This window comes from Vicugna pacos, chromosome 2 (assembly GCF_048564905.1).
Source record: "Vicugna pacos chromosome 2, VicPac4, whole genome shotgun sequence".
Taxonomy (NCBI): domain Eukaryota; kingdom Metazoa; phylum Chordata; class Mammalia; order Artiodactyla; family Camelidae; genus Vicugna; species Vicugna pacos.
In genome coordinates, this window is record NC_132988.1 from 72,491,691 (window position 1) to 72,512,125 (window position 20,435).

At 40.2% G+C, this 20,435-nt stretch overlaps 1 protein-coding gene across 1 annotated transcript in view; it reads right to left on the minus strand.

Moving 5' to 3' along the window:
* The window catches only part of SCARB2 (scavenger receptor class B member 2), a 66,358-nt gene that overhangs the window by 11,216 nt on the left and 34,707 nt on the right, over positions 1 to 20,435 (minus strand). The window contains exons 3-7 of the mRNA XM_072941741.1: positions 13,714 to 13,861; positions 12,503 to 12,691; positions 8,134 to 8,225; positions 4,983 to 5,102; positions 1,463 to 1,632 (exon numbers count right to left, since the gene is read on the minus strand). Coding sequence (XP_072797842.1) covers positions 1,463 to 1,632; positions 4,983 to 5,102; positions 8,134 to 8,225; positions 12,503 to 12,691; positions 13,714 to 13,861 — 719 coding nt within the window. The remainder of the gene's footprint in view (positions 1 to 1,462; positions 1,633 to 4,982; positions 5,103 to 8,133; positions 8,226 to 12,502; positions 12,692 to 13,713; positions 13,862 to 20,435) is intronic.

The following is a 20,435-nucleotide window of genomic DNA, read 5'->3' on the forward strand; positions in this document are numbered from 1 at the left end:
CTCCTTCATCAACTTGGCCAATTTGCTAACAAATAGAATAATATTCAAATCCAGATCTACCTGACTCCAGACCACTCACTCATCACACTAGCCAAAATGTTCCCCTGGGAATGCGAAACACTTGGGGACAATCCTGGAGGGTAACCTTTCAGTCCACATCTGGGAATATGTAAGAGGCAAGAGGAAAAGGGTTATAGCAAGAGATATGACTATTGCAGAGTGGACACCTACTGTTGATTCTGCCAGCAACTTCTTGAGAAAACAGACTGTTAAAACAATAAGAAAAATACGTCTATATTTGTGCATTGAGCCACAGGCACTGGGGCTGAGCAGGCAGGCGCTGTTTCAGGCCCAGTGAGCCAGCAGGAGAGGGAGAAGCAGATACCTGTTCCTACCCTCCTCTGGGCTCATCTCCAGGTCGGGGTGTGTGCTCCCCGGCACACTGGTTCCCAATCGCATAGGCACCACCTTCACGAGAATCAATTGAAGCTCATTAAAAATACAGTTTCTGGGGCCCTAGTATGTGGGCCTTGGGATGGATGTTATTAATGATTCTATAGATAATTCTTATACAGGGCCTCCCTTGGGAAGATAGGGAGGCTTATCTCAAAAGACTTTCAAACCAAATGGAGAAGGGGGCAAAAGTTAGTACATTATTCAAGCAAAAAGTACAACTTTAATCAGGTGAAAGAGGTTACATAGTTTCTCTTGAGAAGAATTGTAGCCTAAGAAGAATCACAGTACGAATATGAGAAGACCCTAAGTTCTAGCAGGAATTTGCTTGAAGATAAGGATTTTTATAAAAATCCTGTTCTTTCTCTGAGCACTGATTTCCACAATTATAAAAAGAGGCCATTGGCTGTCTATCTGGCAAGGCTAGTGTCAATAATCGTGTGACAGATGATTGCAAAAACTAGCCCTCGTGATAAAGAAAACGCCTTCGTCAGCTGTACCCTGCTCATTCTACCTCATGCCCAGAAAGGATCCGAGTAGCTCCGACATTAAGAAGCACCGGGAACTTTGTGGGCAGAGTCTAAAACTAACTCTGCCTCAAAATCACTGAGAATCAGAAAGATATGTACTTTCCTATTACCGAGTTCTCCGCTTTCTCTCTCAGCCGTTTTGACATGAAATCAGCTAATGCTTTATGTGTATTACCTATATGTAAACATGTAAAGCACTGAACACAGTGACTGGCACTAGTAAGTGCTAGTAAACGTGAACTATTATTACTATGAAGACTCCTAAAACACTGCCCAGAAAAAGCACATGGCATTCTAGCAATAAGTCATTACAAAAAAGCCAATGGTTTTTTTTTTAAACCATGCTATAGTCACGTTACAAAACATTATGCTTGAGAGGTCAGAATGGCTGTTTCTGTTGGGCTGACAACATTCTTTGTTGAATAGCACCAATCCCGCATCCAGCCACTCCTGCCCATGTCCCCTCTTTGAGTTCTTACCATTCTTGCAGACGCTGACATTCAAAACTCCTGAGCCCAGGCAGTTTCCTTTAGGGATACAGAAGCCAGCATTGTCTGAGGTATTGGCTAATATTTCTGCAGGCACCTTATACCGCAAGGCAGGAAGTCCCTGTACGCGCTCATAGTCACTGAAAATTATATGCACTGACCTGTTAGGAAGTAAGAACAAAAAGCCAATGTGGGTACTAGTCGGTGTGATCTGCCGGAATCAGTAAAGGTAGCCAACTGTTCTTGGGTATAACATGGCTAAGAGCTTACAGGATGAATAGAAAATGAAGAGGCAAAAGAAAGCTTGAGAGAAGCTCAATCCCCTCGGTGCCCAATAAAGTAAGAGATGGACTGTAATGAAAGATGTTTAAGAGGCAGTAACTATGCTGACACCCCAACAAGGCCAAGAAAAAACATAATGTGTGATCAAAAATCAAGAAGATGTCAGTTTGAATGGAGACTCAAGCAGAAAGAAATGAGTGGTCTAGACCAGCAGGGACACATGCCAGTGTGGACAAAGCAGAAGCAAAGGAAGGGAAGCCAGGGGTGAGGCAAAGCAGAAGCAGAAGAGGCAGAGAACGGTGTGGCCTGGCAGGTTCTGAAGGCCTGGAAAAGTGCCGCAGTAGACAGATGCTTGACTAAAAGATATACTTTGATACCCATTTCCACTAAATAAAAATAGTTTCCATATCTGCCCAAGTCACTTATTTCAGTGGAGTCCAACATCATTCTGCCTTCAGCGGTCACAGTTTCAGACAGTGTCAAGTACCCTTACACCTGCACAGCACCTGAGTGACCGCCAAGCACGTTCACATCACTGTCTTAACTGACCCCCCAGCCCCGCCTCTGAAGGCATCTGAAGGCTGAGGGGAGTTGCTTTGGGGGCCTCACTTTTTCATCTCTGAACCAGAGGTGGGACCTGTCTCTTGCTGCGTTGTGACTTACACGGGAGTTGCCTTTCACTGCACATCCCACCCCTACAGCATTTTTCAATGAAAATTCTTGGGCAAACAGGAAAACAGAGAAAATGTAATATCTTTTATAACAAATACCACTCAGATAAATAAAACATGTATTTATGGATACAACTGAAGCTCTCTGTGCAGCACTCCTGATTCTAGTCCTTCTCTGGTCCCTAGAGGTAACTGCTGTCCTGAATTTGGGTTTATCAATTCCACGTAGGCCTTTATAGCATTACCTATGTGCATGGTCATAAACAACATGTGGCACTACTTGCTATTTTTAAATGTTATACAAACAGTATACGACATTCTCTTTCTGTAATTTACTCCTTCATTCAACATTATATTTTTAAGATTTATTATATTAATGTGCATGGCTCTGGTTCTTACATTTTATTTCCTATATGATATTTTAGCATATGAATACACCGTTACTTATATTCTCCTTCTTTCAGGTACTTATATTGCTTCTGATGTAAGAAATTTTCATATATTGAGAAATGGGGAAGTCATTACGGCTTATATATGATTTAAGTTAAACTTTATGCTAACTAGAATGGCCTGTCTTTTGGCCTATCAAACATATACCATACATCTGCTTTAACCATTAAAGAAAAGAACGCCTTTAACAATCAAAATGGAGCAACTGTGGTTCAGCCATTTAGGATGGAGCCAGGTGGCCACTGTGGATGTGGTTTTAGACATGTTCCTGTATCACTGAAAACTTAAACTTCCTGAACTGTATCAGACTCAAGGACACCACCAGCTGTTCTCAAAACAGCATCTGCTGGCAGCTGCCAGCTGCAGCCGCATGGTCTCAAGGTCGCCCCTTGTAACTCTGCAACCATTTCAGATGCCAACCAATCCTGGCTTAACAAGCACCCTTACTTCTCGCCGGCTCCAATTATAATTTTTGATAAAAAAACTCATATAACTAACTGTAACTTTGAAGTTTTTTGCTTTTAGTAGCTTCCCTCATCTTGCAGTCCAGCAAAACACAATTCAAGTGCTTACTGAATCTGTGTCTCCCAGGCTATAACTCTCAGTGGGCTTAAATAAAACTCTTTTCCATTCCTATTGTAGATTGTTTACTGATTGTTTCCAAGGACACTTCCAATTTTTCCAAACCACAATCAACGTTGCAATGACCATTTCTGTATAAGTCTCCTTCATATATACACAGAGTTCTTCAGGCCAGGGAACCTAGGTAGGAGAGAAGTGTGGAATCATAGGGTTTACACGGCTTTGGCTTTGCTAAGCATTGCCAAGTGGCTCTTCAGAAGTGGTGGTACCGGGGTAAGAATGAGTCTCCTCTGTGTCAAATTTTCAGTAAGTCCCCTCTTGCCCTCCTAGGTGTCCTTGTCTCATTCACTGCACTCAAGCAAATTTCCTCTGCCTTCAGTCCTGCCACAAATACTGACTGAGGAGAGCAGCTGCACCACGGTACAAAGAGCAGGGATGCAGAGGGGAGTGAAAGAAGGGCTGTTTCTGGGGGGAGGGTAGAGCTCAGTGGCAGAGTGCGTGCTTAGCATGCATGAGGTCCTGGGTTGGATCCCCAGTAATTTAATTTTTTTTTTAAAGTGCTATTTCTGAGGAGGATGATACCACTCGGTGGCTGACTTAATGCAAGAGAGGAGCAAGGTTTATGGTGTTGCCAATGACTCTGGCAAGGCTGACTGGGTGGTGTTGCAACTGTGTGAGATATGAAAGTCCAGAAGAACAGCCGTTCTTGAGAATGCTGACTCTACAGCGTCAAAGGCAATGAAGTTACTTCTGACTGAGGAGAAGTTTCATAAACAGCCTTGCAGGAGCGAGCAGGAGAGGACAGGGAGGCTGCGTGAGCCAGCCCCTCATTGGAGCAGTTTGAGGCTGAAGGGCGGGAGAAGGTGCAGTGGTGACGGGGAGTTGGGCATCAAGGTGCAGGGCAGGACCCTTCTTCCCACGGAAGGGACTGAATGACACTCGTCTGCAGAGAAGGAGCAGGCAGGAGAGAGGGAGAGACTGCAGGGCAGGCACAAGATATATCATCAGTGGGAAGGTCAGAGCTCAGCAGACTTATCAACTCTGAAATGTGGACAACGATGTGATTTCTTTATCTCTTATGTAGCGATTACCTGTTGACTGGAAGAAGACCAGATCAAATTTCACGCTTGACAGAGCATATTATAATAACTAAGAGCCAGCATTTAATATTTACCATGTGACAAGCCCTGGGTTAAGTATGTTACTAAAGTAACTCATTTATCTTTAAAACACTTCCAAGGTAGGCAACTATTTCTATCTTTATTTTACAAATGAGGAAAGTGAGGCACAGAGTGGTTATATAACTCTCCCAAGGTCACACAGCTGTAAGTGGTGAAGCTGGTATTCAAACCAGCACAGCCAGGCTCTGGAGTGAACCACCACACTACACTGTGCTGTCTCTCAATGAGCCAAGATCACTGATCACCGATTACGCATACATATCCTCATCAAGTAAGTACAGCTACACACATTCCTCGCAGCTTTAGTGGTCTTGCAGTCAAAGAACTAATTTTTCAAGTTCTTACCTGCAAAAGTCAGATGGGAAGACATAAAGGACTTCGTCTTTGGTGATTAATGGGTGAAAAGAGTCTCCATCAGTTCCATTGATCATATTGCATTCGTCAGCTGTCCACCAGTCAAGTGACCTGTTGTTGGGAGCACAAGAAAGGGTCTAGATGATCACACTGGATTTCAGGCTTTTCATAATGGTCAGGACTTTTCAAGACTTCACTGGGCGCTGGCTACCCACAGAATCTTACTCACATGCGGACACATGGGGTGATACTGGTTGGGGATGGGATCAAGAGGGGAAAAGCAGGCCCCTGACCCCAAATCAATTCTGACAGAGGCAACAGCCAAAAATCCCTCTTTCCTTCCTCAAAAATAAGAGTATCTTACACAGAGGTTTAGGAATATCCATTTGCTTAAAGCAGTGATCTAATTTGGCATTCACAATAGCCTTGTTGACAGACAAGCTCTAAACAGGTATGTTCAGATAGATAATGTTCATGACAGCATTAACTCCCCCATAAACAGCTCTCTATTACAAAATTAGCAGAGGACTTCTCTTGGGTCACAAGAAAGCTTAATATTGAATCGACTTTATACACACTAAAAGCACAGTTGAGATAGTGGGTTTTTAAAAATTAATTCCTTGAAGAATGGTACAAAATGCAAAAGACAGTAAAGGATGGGCAATAAATAGTAATTCCAACTTCTGGTCAAGGTGGCACTCTAAGTTCATGAACTGAGGGTCTCTTCCAAGTGAAAACATACAGCAGTGGTTGATAAAACACAAGAGAGATAACATTTAAAAGGTCTACACTCAAACAAAATCTCCCTAGACAATGAAAGGTGATAAAAGCCACGTGGTAAGTAGGGCTAAAGCTGCTGGTCCACCAGGCTGCAGGTCTGGAAGCCAGGAGACAGATCTGCAAGGCCAGCTCCTAGGTTAATGAGCTGTAGGCCTAAAGTCAGGGTCTGGGGCCAGGGATCCTCTGCTCACTAAGAGAGGCAAAGAAAGCAAAGCCGAGTCACTGGCGGGCAGGAAGCCCCACACACAGCCTCACAACCTGAACCCAAGTCAAGTCGCCTGCTGACTCTTTGGCTAGGTCTGTGATGACCTCTGCGTAATTGTGAGGTAGAGGCCCACCATGTGTCCTGTTCGGGGGGGCTCCTGGGTGGGCTACATGGAGGCAACTGCAAAAGTGCTGCCCAGGGCAAGGTGAGAGGATGGATGGATGGATGGATAACAGACAGGCTTCCCGACTGCAATAATTCTGCTAATCAACATTTGTTTTTTAAATGAAAGAAACTTGTGCTAAGAGACAGGCAACAAAATCAACAATGAGGAGATGAATTCACTTTAAAAGAAATTAAAATAACTGAACAATCTGGCTAATACTTTAAATAAATATGTTGTTTAGTATCCTCAAAGAGACAAATGAAAGAACACCATCCTTAGAAAAGAATGGTAAATTCTCAAAAAAAAAAAAAAAAAAAGAAAGAATGAAATAAGAGTAGAGAGATCCAAAGAATGAAAAAGAAATCTTGGGAATAAAAATAATTTCTGAAAGAAAAACTCAATATAGGGATAAACTCTAGACTGTACCTAACTGTTACAAACTGAGAGTGAAATAAAGATATTTTTAAATATGCAAAATCTAAGAAAGTTCACTACCCACAGATCCTTCCTGAAGGAACTACTAATGCAAGGTTCCTCAACCTGTTAACACTTCGAGCCTGATAATTCTTTCCGGGGGGCTGTACACTGCAGGACAGCTAGCAGCATCCCAAGTCTCCATCCTGTAGATGCCAGTAGCCCCCTCCAGTTGTGACAACCAAAGATGTGTTCAGACATCACCAAATGTCCTCTGGGGGGGCAAAACTGCCTCTATTTGAGAACCAACGTACTAAGGATCTTCAGCAAGAAGAAAACTAAACCCAAGGGGAAGATGTGAGAAGGCAAAATAATAATAAATATTTACTATAAAAATAATGAACTTTGTACTTATATTTGGCTTCCTAAGAAGGTGAAACAAGTGGCAGACAAGAATAACACGGAGGATGTGTGTGTGTTAAGAAATGGGTAAAGATGTTGTCTTATTTAAAAAAGGGAGATAATAGATAGCTTTCGATTCTGTTAGGAAAACACTATTAAATGTAAACTAAGGGTAGAATAGACATAAACCAGCTAAGGGTGAAAAAGAACGTAGAAATAAGTCTAAATATATCAAGTAATGCATTATTATATCATAAATGTATCAGTAATTGCAATACGTATATAAAAGGATTAAACTCTCCCATTAAAAGACTGGAAAGAAAATAACAGATTAGGTTTAAAACAAAATCCAGCTATATCCTGTTTACAAGTAAATTTCTCTCCCAGCCCAGTACCCAGTCATGTAGTTCCCTCTCCAAAGAAAAATTTAAATAAACTTTTCATTTAAAAACAATTTTAGCTTTACAGAAAAGTTATGAAATAATACTCCATACTAGTTTTTTGCCTGTATTCTGGGAAGCTTTGAAGTAAATTTAATGTTCAAGAATAGAATTCCTCTTACCATAGTCCCTGAAGAATCAGCTTCCTTTTCTCTCAAAGATTTCTAATTTCTATGACTTAAAAAAATCATTTTGCTTTATGTGTGGCTTTATTGCAAACTGCCTCAGTCCCTTTTTGGAAGCAGTTTGTAAGTCATAAATATTAAGATAAAATATTTTGAAATGCTATAATACTGAACTCAAATGTATTTCATCTTAAAAGAAAAATACATGAACAATGCAGAATCACTAAATTAAATTAAAAAGAGAGCCTCTTTCTTCCCCCCAAAACAAGGAATGATTGGAGAAGGATTTGTGCTGCAGCTGCGCGTCACTCAATGACGACTAAGTGGAAGAGTGAAATTCCCCACTGGCTTGTAAGTCACAACTGGATACGCTAAATCTACAGATCATTCATATTTAACTCATGGAGTACCTTGTCCCAACCCTGATTTATAAAATAATTCTACATATTATATGTTACAGTATTTTACATATTTATAGATATTTTTTAGTTTATCGATTTTTTATCCAAAAAATGACGGTGCTAAAATTTTTCTGAAATAATGCAGAAGTGGATATTCAGTTTAAATAAAAATTAAAAAAATAATTACACCAATAAATCATTAGACTTACGTTTTCCCATTCCATTCCACAATCTTGGAAAAATTAAGGTAATTGTCCTCTCCGGTTAGAAAGACATAGTCTCCATCATTAGTCCCATTTTTCTGAAAATAAGTGAATACAGTCATTAAAGTAACTATGACGGTTACATGTATTAACTTGCCTAGGCTTATGGTACCCAGTTGTCTGGTTAAACAATACTCTAGATGTTGCTGTATTTTGTAGATGTGATCAGTTTACTTTAAGCGAAGGAGATTACTATGGAAAATGTGGGCTCATTCAATCAGCTGAAGGCTTTAAAAGCAAAACCTGAGGTTCCCTGGAGAAAAGGAACTCTCCTCAAGACAGTAACATAGAAATCCTGCCTGTGTTTCCAGGCAGCTTGTCCTATGGGTTTCAGACTTGCCACCTGCCAGCCCCACAATCACATAAGCCAGTTTCTTACTACGAATCCCTTGATATAGATACACAGATCTCCATGGATTCTGCTTTTCTAGAGAACCCTAACTGATACAGTAACTAACACATTTAATCTTTATGAAACTGTCCTGATTGGGCCTAATGGCTAGATGCAATTGAGCCAGAAATAGAGAACAGAGCGGCTATTTTGCTAAATCCTATATTAACCATATTATTACTTTATGGTTTTAAAAACTATGAGTCCTATTAAATAATGCACAAAGGATCTGAAAAGACTTTTCTCCAAAGAAAATATACAAGTACATATACAAACAGCCAGTAAGTACATGAAAAGATGCTCAACACTATTAGTCATCAGAAAACGCAAATCAAAACCACAAGGAGGGGGAAGGGTATAGCTCAGTGGTAGGGCGCATGCTCAGCACCCAAGAGGTCCTGGGTTCAATCCCCAGTACCTCCTCCAAGCAAAAGTCAAGGAATAAACCTAACTACCTCTCCCTCATAAAACAAACAATACAAGTAAAACCTACAAAGAGATACAACTTTATACCTACAAGGATGGCAATTAAAAAACAGGAAAATAACCAGCACTGATGAAGATATGGGGAAACCAGAGCCTTCTTACTTTGCTGGTAGGAATGTAAAATGTTGCAGCTGCTGTGGAAAATAGTTTGGCAGTTTCTCAAAAAGTTAAACATAGCATTGCCATATGACTCCAAAATTCCACCCTTATGTATATACCCAAGAGAATTCCACTCCAAGGTATGTATCCAATGTTCATACAAAAACTTGTGCACAAATGTTCTTAAGGGCTCAGATAGACAATCCATACATTCTTACAAATTCTTTACCTGAGGAAGAAGCTTTGATTTTGAGGAAATAGCATGGGTTACTCTGAAACATTTAAATGCTTAACCACTTGGCCTAGCTCACATCTGAGTTAAGTGGAAGACTTCAAGAAGCAAAATACATGGTTTTTTTTTTTTAGTATTTTGGTCTGTTTCCTTTTAGTCATTTTTCTATAAAAAATTTGTTTACAGAACTAAGATATATATAATATAATATATAGTATATGCTATACACAATTTTTATACACATATACAATTGTGTATATACATATATACACACACACATATATATAGTTTCTTATGTGTGTAACATATTTCCAGTGTTAACAAAAGTTCTTTGTAGGCCTAATTTAATGACTCTGTAATATTATGTGGAAATAATTTACTTAACCATTTCCTTATTATTGAATATTTACTTTTGAATTTTTTCCTACTATAAATAATGGATAAATATCTTTACGACTAAAAATCCTTTCTGTACTTTTAATTTCTAAATAGACCACTAAAAGTGAAATTATCAGATAAAAGAACATGAACATTTTTTAAACTTTTGATACATATTATAATATGTTCAAGGTCATCCAGTGGAAGGAGCAAGATGAATAAGCTTACATTCCTCAAATGCCTTTCGTTAAACACTGCTTATTGGATCAACAAAAAAAAGGGCTTCTTATCTCTTTTTGCTTTTCTGTACTCATTGAGGCTGCACTTGTTTTTTCATTCAGCCACTTGCCTTAAAAAACATTCATATACTCTGTGAATTCTCTTTTCAATTTTTTTGCCTACTTGGGTTCTTTTTTTGGTCACTTCACATTATTTCACCAACTATATCAATATATCAAACGTGGTCCACATACGTAAGGGTCACGTTGTGTTTTCCATATAGGAAATTTTACGTGACTTTAAGACACGAGAGAGGACTTCTCTTTAAGTGCAGCAAAGCATGTGTGTTGCTTCTTGAAGTCCTCTGCTTAACTCAGATGTGGGTTAAGCTAAGTGGTAGGCATTTAAATATTTCAGAGTAACTCAAAAAGAGGTCTCCTCAGCTGTTATCAGCCCAAATGTCAGACTCTGAATGTGAATGCGTCCCTGTTACTATTAGAACTTTTGTTATTTGCAGACAAGTAGGAATAAATAGGTTTCGTGTTCTTGCAGTAGGGTTGGAAATAAGGAATGTATTACTGCAAGAGGTTGAGAAATGTCCTGAGAATAAGACTACAGCAGTCACACCACTAGCATAAGACAAGCATAATCCATTCTCCCAGCAGGACGGGCTGCACTGGCTGACCCCTCAAAGATACTTCACAGCCACTATAACTATATACATCCGAGAACCACACTCACTGGGAGGTGCTTGAACTCTCTTATGCCAAGTGGAATAGAGGGCCCCTAAAATCAACAGGTACAGAAATGTTGACTGACTTTCCAACATGCGAATAGCAGCATCTGATACTCAACCAGGTCCCTTTTTCCCAGGAGCTCTGTGACAACACACTGTCTGTATTACCTCATCCTAGTCACTCTCACATCCTGTCCCGCCCCATTAATTGTTTGGCTGTTTCATCATTAAAGTCTTTGAAGAAAAGTGTTTGATGGCATTAACTAAGGTTTTCTTTTTTCATCACAACGTGCAGTGGAGCAGGTGGAACAGGAACACACGGAATCAGAGGGGAATGTGGCAGAATGCCACTAGGATTAAGGAAAGATTAGAGGCAGGGCTCAGGCAGGTGCACAGCAGGTGATGCCAGTGAAGGCGCAAAACCCCACAGCCTGTCCCAGTTTGAGTGAATAATAGGATAAGTGTGAACTTCTGGGCTGCGGGCTAGAGTTAGGATTTGGCCAGAGCACATGAAAAACCAAACCAAAAACACCTTTGCCTTTTGCCAACAACACTACAGAGAGTTTATTGGACTACAAAATGGAAACACATACCATTCACATTAATTCAGGGTCATTTTTTGAGCCATTTATGGAGGGGAAAACGAATAATGGTTCCTGGAATGTGTGTAACAATTTATAGTTTGCAAAGTACATTTGTGGACTTTCTTAGTCGTTCAAAACAGTGTTTGAAGTGTGGATATTTTAAGTCTCAAGTGACAAATGAAAGTGAGGTTTAGAAAAGTCACATAGCTATTAAATGAAAAAGTCAGAACACAAATCTAGGCCCTCTGATGCTAAGTCTTTGCACCTCTTGTGAAGATAATATTAAAAGTTGTTTACCATTTTGTTTGGATGGTTTCTAAGTTTTGTATATTCTTGAAGGTACAGGGGCAGTATTATCACCATTTGCCATTTAGGAACTGAAATGCTAAGAGCTTATGTGGTGAGGGTGAGATTCTTGAGTAGTTAGAGCCAGAGAATAACAACTAATATAAAGATGAGGAAACACATCACAATTCCATATCCTGCCCTGAATGTATCCTCTCTTTCTGAGTTTAAGTTTGTCATTTACCAAACTACCAATTATTCATTTTACTCAAGTTTTTTTTGGGGGGGTATAGTTTTTTTTAATTACTTTTAAATTCATGTGATATTCAGGCAGCAATAACATATATTTTGAATAATTACCTGAATGCTGATATTTTTGGTTTCAAACCAAAGTAAATAAAATCTGCCAGGAATGATACAAAATTCCACTTATAAGAAATCATACATGAGGGATGCACAGAGTTTCAAATTATCCAGCCTCTTTCAGTATGAGATGTCTCAAATCTAATATTTAGCTCCCATCCATAATAGACTACCACATCCCTGTTTAGTTTCTTATTTGCCTCTGCCCGGCTGATCCATAGTCATCAAAATAAGACTTGGCATTGACCACTGAAATTTATGATACTTTGAAACACTGCACCCGAGTAATGACACAGCCAGTCTGTATTTTTTCATAGCTACACTCAATCAAAGTCAGTGCTGGTAGCATGTTGAAATTGTGGGAGAAGGTTTTCCCCCTTACTAAAATACTTTCTTATTTTTCACGTACTCTACCAGACGTCTAGAATTACAGGCAATTTTGGTCTTTTCCTAGAAGAAACTCAAAGTGAAACTAAAATCTGGCTTGGGGTTCCCCCCACCTCAGCTGAACAAAGAATCTCTGAAAAGAAAAATCAACTTACCCCATAGAACAGGCCAAAATAGGGAGAGATATCGGGTTTGAAAACGTTGATGAGGGATAAGATCTCATCTTTGTAGCCCCAGAGCAATTCATGGACCGTGCGTGTCACAAAGAGCTTCTGCTGATAGGCCTTCAACAAGGCTTCGATGACCTCGCGGAGGAGCGGGAGCCGGGCCCATTCCATGGCCGTCTGTGGAGCACAGGCAAATTCAGACAGCAGCGGCCCCACCCCACTCTCCCACTGCCTCTTCAGCAAAGGGGGGATGCAAACTTAAATGCAAATACTGAGATCAAATAGCTGAAAAATCAGCCAGTGAGCTCGTTTCTGGCTGTGTGTGAAAAATAAGACTCTTCAGATATTGTTCTTTCTCAGTATTAAATTTTGTAAGCGTGACCTTAGCATCCCCACTTGCAACTCGTTTTCCTGACACTGCTGAAGGGAAAAACTATTGCAAATACCTTGGCATCTTTAGCCACAAGGTGGCGGCATCTTCCCCCTGATCAGGGCCAGAGGCTGGGCCCTCAGAAACTGCTCCACTAGGCAGCTGGGCAGGATCAGATCTGGGATCTAATATTTTCTAGGTCTTGGGTCCACTGTAAGTGTCCTGCTGCATATGTAGTGGTCACCTAGGAGTTAGAGTGGTGGCCTCAGAGGGGACTGGTGCAGATGAGTAGAAGTTTTCTGGGTCTCATGTATTTTTATTAGCTGGAAATGCCATTATAAACAGTTCAGTGAAATCATGCTAGGCTGTAATCAACAGCCCAGTCTCTGCTATTTGGAAAGGAGGAAGAAATTCAATATATAGTTTGAGAATTTAAAAAAACCCAAGAAAGAAAGCTAAATTAAGAAGTGGGAGATAAACTCCATTGCTAGTGTTTCTGAATCAAAACAAGGGGCAAATATTTTTTAAATTATCAGCTACCCTCCAAAATCCTAGAGACAAAATTATTTGCTCAAGTGCTAATCCTGAACACATAGGAAGAAACTGTGAAAAAAATTCTAAAATTTGTGTTTTGTCATCATCTGAAAAGACCACATTGAAAGACTTCAAAAAAAGTTAAAGATGAACTTTAAAGAAGGGAGGGGGAAATAATACATATATAATTTTAATATATATATTTTTATATAACTTAATAGTGTCTAAAAGTAAAACTATAATGGCCTTACCTTTTTCCTTTCTTCTAATAATGAGACTTAACGTGCCTACTTACCAATGCAGGAATATTTAATGTTCTAAGTAAGTCAATTTTAGGGTCTCCAACAGACTTGGCTCGTTCAAAAACATAGGCCTTGTTGCTAACAGCAGATATTGTTGTTCCATTATCTCCAAATTGAATATCTGCTTTGTTCCTGAGTTCCCTAAAAGAAAAGGATTTTTTTTTTAAAATACGCACCACTTTACTAAGTAATACTTTTCCTTTTTTAGCATCAAAGTTATTTTCAGTATAACACTCCCAATATAACCCTTATGCAGAGAGACTGCAGATACTGACCGCTTAAATCCTGGAGATTTAAGCCATAATGCAGGAAGGAAATAAGCCCTCAGAGTCAAAAAACTGTCGTTTGTAAAATTGGAAGTTCAAAATTTGCAGCTACTGACTGCTATATATAAAATAGATAAAGAAGTTTACATTGTATAGCACAGGGAACAACATACAGTATCTGTAGTAACATATAATGAAAATGAATATAGTATGTATGTCTCATTTAAAAACACAGGTATGTATGATTGAAACATTATGCTGTACACCAGAAATTGACATAGCATTGTAAACTGACTCTACTTCAATTAACAAAAAAAACAAACACTGTTGTTTGCATTCTTCCCCCATAATTTGGGAAATGCAATGGTCAAGAGTCACCTTGACCAGGGAATCAAAACAAATGAATTCTCTCTTGGGCTACGGTTTGGTTCTGAAATATTTTCAAATGTTTCAGTTCATAGACTCAACTTGAATTCAGTATGTTTACCAATGTCTTTTTTTTTTTCAAATGTGAATTCAGTTGAAAATTCATTTAACAAAATGAATGCCCAAGATCTAGTAAATTAGAGGAGTTCACTCTTTTTTCTTTTAATCTTTTATTGGAGGATAGTTGGTTTACAATGTTGTGTTAGTTTCTGGCGTACAGCAAAGTGATTCAGTTTTACATACATATATTCTTTTTCATATTCTTTTGCATTATGATTTATTATAGGATACTGAAATATAGTTCCCTGTGCTATACAGTAGGACCTTGTTGTTTATCTATTTGACCTATAGTAGTTTGTATCTGCTAATCCCAAACTCCTAATTTGTCCCTCCCCACCCTCTGTCCCCTTTGGTAATCATAAGTTTGTTTTCTATGTCTGTGAGTCTCTTTCTGTTTTGCAGGTAAGTCCATTTGTATATTTTTCAGGTTCCACATACAAGTAATACCATATGATATTTGTCTTTCTCTGTCTGACTTATATGATCATCTCTAAGTCCATCCATGTTGCTACAAATGGCATTATTTCATTCTTTTTTATGGCTGAGTAGTATTGCATTATATATACCACAACTTCTTTGTCCAGTCATCTGTTGATGGACATTTAGGTTGCTTCCATGTCTTGGCTATTGTAAATAGTGCTGCTGTGAACACTCACTCCTGTTTTTGATATCCAGTTCAACCTGGTTCAGTGCCCCTAATGGGGTATTAGCAAAACTGGCAGGAAGTGCCTGGAGCTAGGGCTGGGACTAGGGTGAGGGAAGTGAGGCATCTGCCTTGGGTGCAAAATGTAAGAGATGCCTAAACACTGAGTAATTAAAATAAGTAATATTTTAATGCAATTTTTAAGAAATCAAAATTAACGCAAAAAATTCATGATGAACAAAATATCAAAATTTTATACAAAAACATTTTGGTTTTTTTGTTCATTGAACACCTCACACCAGCCCTGACCCTGCCTGGTCCATAGCAGATGGTCACTAAATTCCCATGTCTATTCCTTCTCTCCCTCTCCCGTTACCTGTCCTTCCTGTTCCATCTAGGGCTGTGCTGTCTCACCTGGCAGCCCTGTGTGTACTGAAACCTCGAACTGCGGCTAGTCAGAATTGAGATGTGTTGTGAGGGTAAAATACACACCAGATTTCAAAAACAGGATCAAAAAAAAGTAAATATCTTCTTATCTTTTTATATCAATTACATGTTGAAATGATACTATTTTATTTTATTTTTAATTGAAGTATAGTTGATGTACAATATATAAGTTACAGGGGTAAAACACAGCGATTCACAATTTTTAAAGGTCATACTCCATTTATAGTTATTATAAAATGCTGGCCATATTCCCCATGTTGTACAATATATCCTTGTAGCTTATTTTATACTTAATAGTTCATACCTCTTACTCCCCTGTATTGCCTCTCCCCACTGGGAACCACTAGTTTGTTCTGTATATCTATGAGCCTGCTACTTTCTTGTTATGTTCACTAGTTTGTTGTATTTTTTAAATTCCACATATAAGAGATATCATATAGTATTTGCCTTTCTCTGTCTGACTTATTTCACTTAGAACAATGCCCTCCAAATCCATCTATGTTGTTGCAAATGCAAAATGTCCTTCTTTTTTATGGCTTAGTATTCCACTGTTTATACACACACACACACACACACACACACACACACACACCACATATATCTTTTTTATCTATTTAAATATGCTATCATTTTTAGATAGAATGAGTAAAATAAAAATATATTAATAAAACTAATTGCACCTTTTTAAAAAAAACTTTTTTGAATGTGGCTACTAGAAAAATCTGAAATGACATGTGATTCACATTATGTTTCCATTAGACAACACTAATCTAGAGTTTACAATTCTGACACAGGTACGAAGGCATCAGGTGATGGGACTACCCACCACCTCCTCTGAAGGCCATTCCCAACCACAGCCACAAGTGGCATTTCTCACCCCCGAACACCTGTGGAGCCTGCTGTCTGTACCACGTCTCTGGCACTCAGTTATAAACTGCTTAGTGACATCCTTTAGACTATGAGGGAATTATCTTGAAGCCTCAGGGAGATTGCAAGCAAGCTTAAGAAACGTGCATGCCTCTTAAATCCTTTCTAGATTTTAAAATGAAAACACACTAGCAAACAAACAAATGCATACCTATAGATGTATAAAAGCAGGTGGTTCTTCTCTAGTGCTAAGGACCAAGCTTATGCACAGGAATATAAATATCTGACACTTTACAGCTCTCCAAAGAGTTTAACCACACTAGGTCCTTTGATTTCATTTAATCCTCATAACAAGCCTGTGGCACAGACAGAGCAAGTATTTTCACCCCAGTCTTACAGATGGGGACACAGGGCAGTGGAAGAGTCAGAACTTAAGCCCAAGTCTCCTAACTCTTGCCTAGAACTCTCTCCTCTGTATCAGATGGTCTTTCCTAATTTCAAAACAAGAAAGAAGAATTTCCTAATAGGCATTCAATAGATGTTAGTAGGATGAAACCAATGAATGCCTCTAACAAATGCTTAATCTAATTATAAGAGAGAAAAAAATCCATGCCCTTCCAGTTCACGAGGAACATGGACAAAATCTGACAAAGTGTATCGTGTCAAAACCCTTGTGCGGTTTGCAGTTTGGGACGTTTGCAGTGGCCATTTGGTTGTTGGACACTCTCCCCTTTCTGCTGGTCAGAAGCCTCATTTCCTTTCCTCTCCTGCACCGGGCAGTGGTGTGGGATGCAGTTCCTTTCCCTCAGACCCTGAATTCTGAGCACAGAACCTCAAGATGGAAAACACAGTAGACAGAAGCTTCCTTCCAGGACACACAGACGAGGAGCCGTGGGCTCCTGTGACTTGCATCCGTAAAGCTGCCCCAGCCCCGGCCCCTTTCTTCCAAGCACACTTTGGAATCTGTAACCCACTTTAGAGCCTTCTAATACACACTCTTTTTACTTAAATCAGCCAGAGGTAGTTTCTCTTGCTGCAACCAAAAATCCCTCACAGAGAAATCACAACCCATGAGAAAACAGAGATCCAGCTAAAGGAAACAGCCCAGGACTGACTAGGAAGGCTCACAACCAGGTTTAGAATCTTGGTCACCTGACTTCACGTCCTAGGTTTTTCTTGAGTCTACACCTACGGGAATGTAAAGGGCTTTGTTAGAAGCTGAAGGAGAGGAAGAAATTTTTAAGGCAAATCCCTGCCTCAGCCAAGCCTGGTGCCTGCAGAGAGGGGTGCCCCGCCCCCGACTCTAGTTCCAGAGCCTCCCAGCAGTGACCAGGACAGACTTTTCCAGGTTGAGCTGTGTATAATCAGGACTGAGGACTTTGGCCCAGCTGAGCACCAAGGAACTAGAAGAAGCGCCCCCAGCATGAACACCAGTTTGCACTCAGAGAAAGTCAGGCCAGGCAGCCAAGAGCTAGGGTTCAACATAGGTCCAGAAACCAGGGATCGATCAATGCAGCCAAGAGTTCTAGGTCATGACAAAAATCAATGACCTTACCAATGCTTTTTCTTTTTCTTAAGTGAGCCTTAGGTCGTACACCTAGAAACCTGTATAATTCCAAATCTAGAGCCATTTATGTCTATGCATGTTTACTGACTCTGAAGATGACTTTGTAAATATTTTCTGTATTGCTTAGCCTGTAAGAACCTGATGCTTTAAAGGGAAATTGAGCATGGAAGCTCCAGTTGATTTCAGCCTTGTATGTTGCCTTGGTTTCAAAATAAACTTCAACAGGTCAAAGCCAACTGTTCCCAAACCACAAAAATATTTAATTCCCTTGACAGACACGAAGGGTCCACGGCAGGTCACTTGCAGCTTAACCACGTGACTTCCCCCAAGCCACCAGCCGCCCTCAGGCATGACCGACACACAGCATTTGCTGAGCAATCAAACTGAAGGAGATCAGTGTCACCGGACTGTTAGGAGTGGCTCCAGCTCTGCAGAGGCCAGGAAAACCAAAAGGAAGGATGGCGAGGGACCTCTGTCTCAAAGGAAAATGTCAGAGGAAGCCCCAAATGCTTCCCCTTCGAAGCACTCCTGTCTCTCTGGCAATGACCCTAGGGAGGCCACAGCAAAAGGAGAAGACATTTTAGTAATAAAACCAACAAGTCTAGTTACCCATATCTCCCTGACCGCTAATCAACAGTAGTCAACTAGAAGCGGGGTGCTTTCCTGGTGAACAGCAGACTGAGAGCAAGAAGTGATGGATTACTGCTCTTTGGTATTGGAGAAGACAAAGGAAGCTTCGAGAAATAGAAACCGAATGAAAAAACAAAAAGGCAAAGCAAAATCATAGGCCTTGACAATTAATTAAGGAACCATACTTGAAGGTGCCTGGTATTGTCCCTGGTACTTAGTAGATGCTAATAAGTCCTCCTGATGTCAAAGGGCCCAGGTCATCAGAGGCTCAGGCTACTGTTTACTATTCGTTAATCACAATGATGGCCCTAGTCACTAAGAAAAGGTTGAGTTATACCCCACGAACTATTTAATCTGGCAGGGAAATACATATTGATTTTAGAGATATTTCATTTTAGGCCTTTTTTTTTTTTAAAGAAGTTCTTACTTTTTAAAACAAAAAAGAATTTTTAAACTTCTGAACATTTAGAAAACAAAAAATCTCACCATCACAGAAGGCAAACAATACACCCGAGATAAGGAAACCAAAAGAAATCATTTTAATCACCTGGAAAACTAACATCTCTGCAATATCGAATTCCTCAGAGGTGCTGGATAAATTTGATACATTCAATACCACCATATAATCCTATCTTCCAAGTCATCTCTGTTCTCTTTTCACCCAGTGCTCTCTGTGGAGGATTCCTGTAAGAACTGATGGAGCACAGTGGGTAGAGTGTGGGCTGAGATCTGACAGCCAGGCTTTGCATTCAGTCCTGGCTTCATCATTAGTAGCTTCTGTGCCCCAGTTTCCTCATCTGTAAAACAGAGATAATAGTGTTCCCTTCCTTGTAGGGTTGCTGTAAGAATTAAACCCACATAAGCTTGTCATCCAGTTAGAAAACTACCTGGCACATACTAAGTGCTTTAGGAAACATTAGCTGCTAATATCACGCGGAAGGGGGCTTGTGCTAAGTTCTCCAGATGGCGAGGTGCTAAGACCTGGTCCCTGTCCTCAAAGAATACATGGCAGAGCACAGCAAGCTGCCATTTAAATGGCAACCTCACACACAGAAAGAGCTCTGAATCTGGCTCCACAGTGCTAAGTGTCATCTGAAAAAAATATACAATCTAAAAGTTGAGAATATGTTTTATTCTGTGGATATTTCTGAGGACTTAAGCCCAGGAGACCGCCTCTCAGATAGCTCTAAAGGAATGCTCTGAAGAGGTGAGGGAGGAGCCAGAATACACAGGAGTTTTGACAACAAAGATCAGGTAGTCAGAACATCAAAAGATTACTGTTAATTAAAGAAAATCAGGTATCTCAAGTTAAGGAATTTAGCATTTTTCTATGTATGGGAAAGTACAAGGCTCTGGGCTCACTGAAATCATTCCTTTCATATGCACCTAGCAATCTAGGGCCAGTATCCTGTTCTTTCCCTGAGTTTCCTCGGTGCACTGCTGGGGGTGGTAGCAGAGGACAGGCTGCCTGCTTGTCTCCATCCTGAGTTCCCTCCAGCTCACTGTTGGGGGTGGGGTGGCGGTGGGGGCAGTGGTAGCGGCTGATGACTTGATAGCCACAACATCCTTTGTTTACTGAAATAGCATGCAGTATTTTTCATTCACATAGTGGGAGGGAAGGCAGCTAGAGTGGGCATCACTGGGCAGGAGCACACTTGGTTCTGGAAGGAGTAAGCTTCCCAGGGGTGGGAGAGTGGAGGGGCTTCCAGGCAGGCAGAGAGAGAGCCAGGCAGGCAGCGCCACATGACAGCACAGGATGTGTTTCCTAAGTGGAGGGTGAGAAAACTGTGTTTGGACAGAAGATGGCTC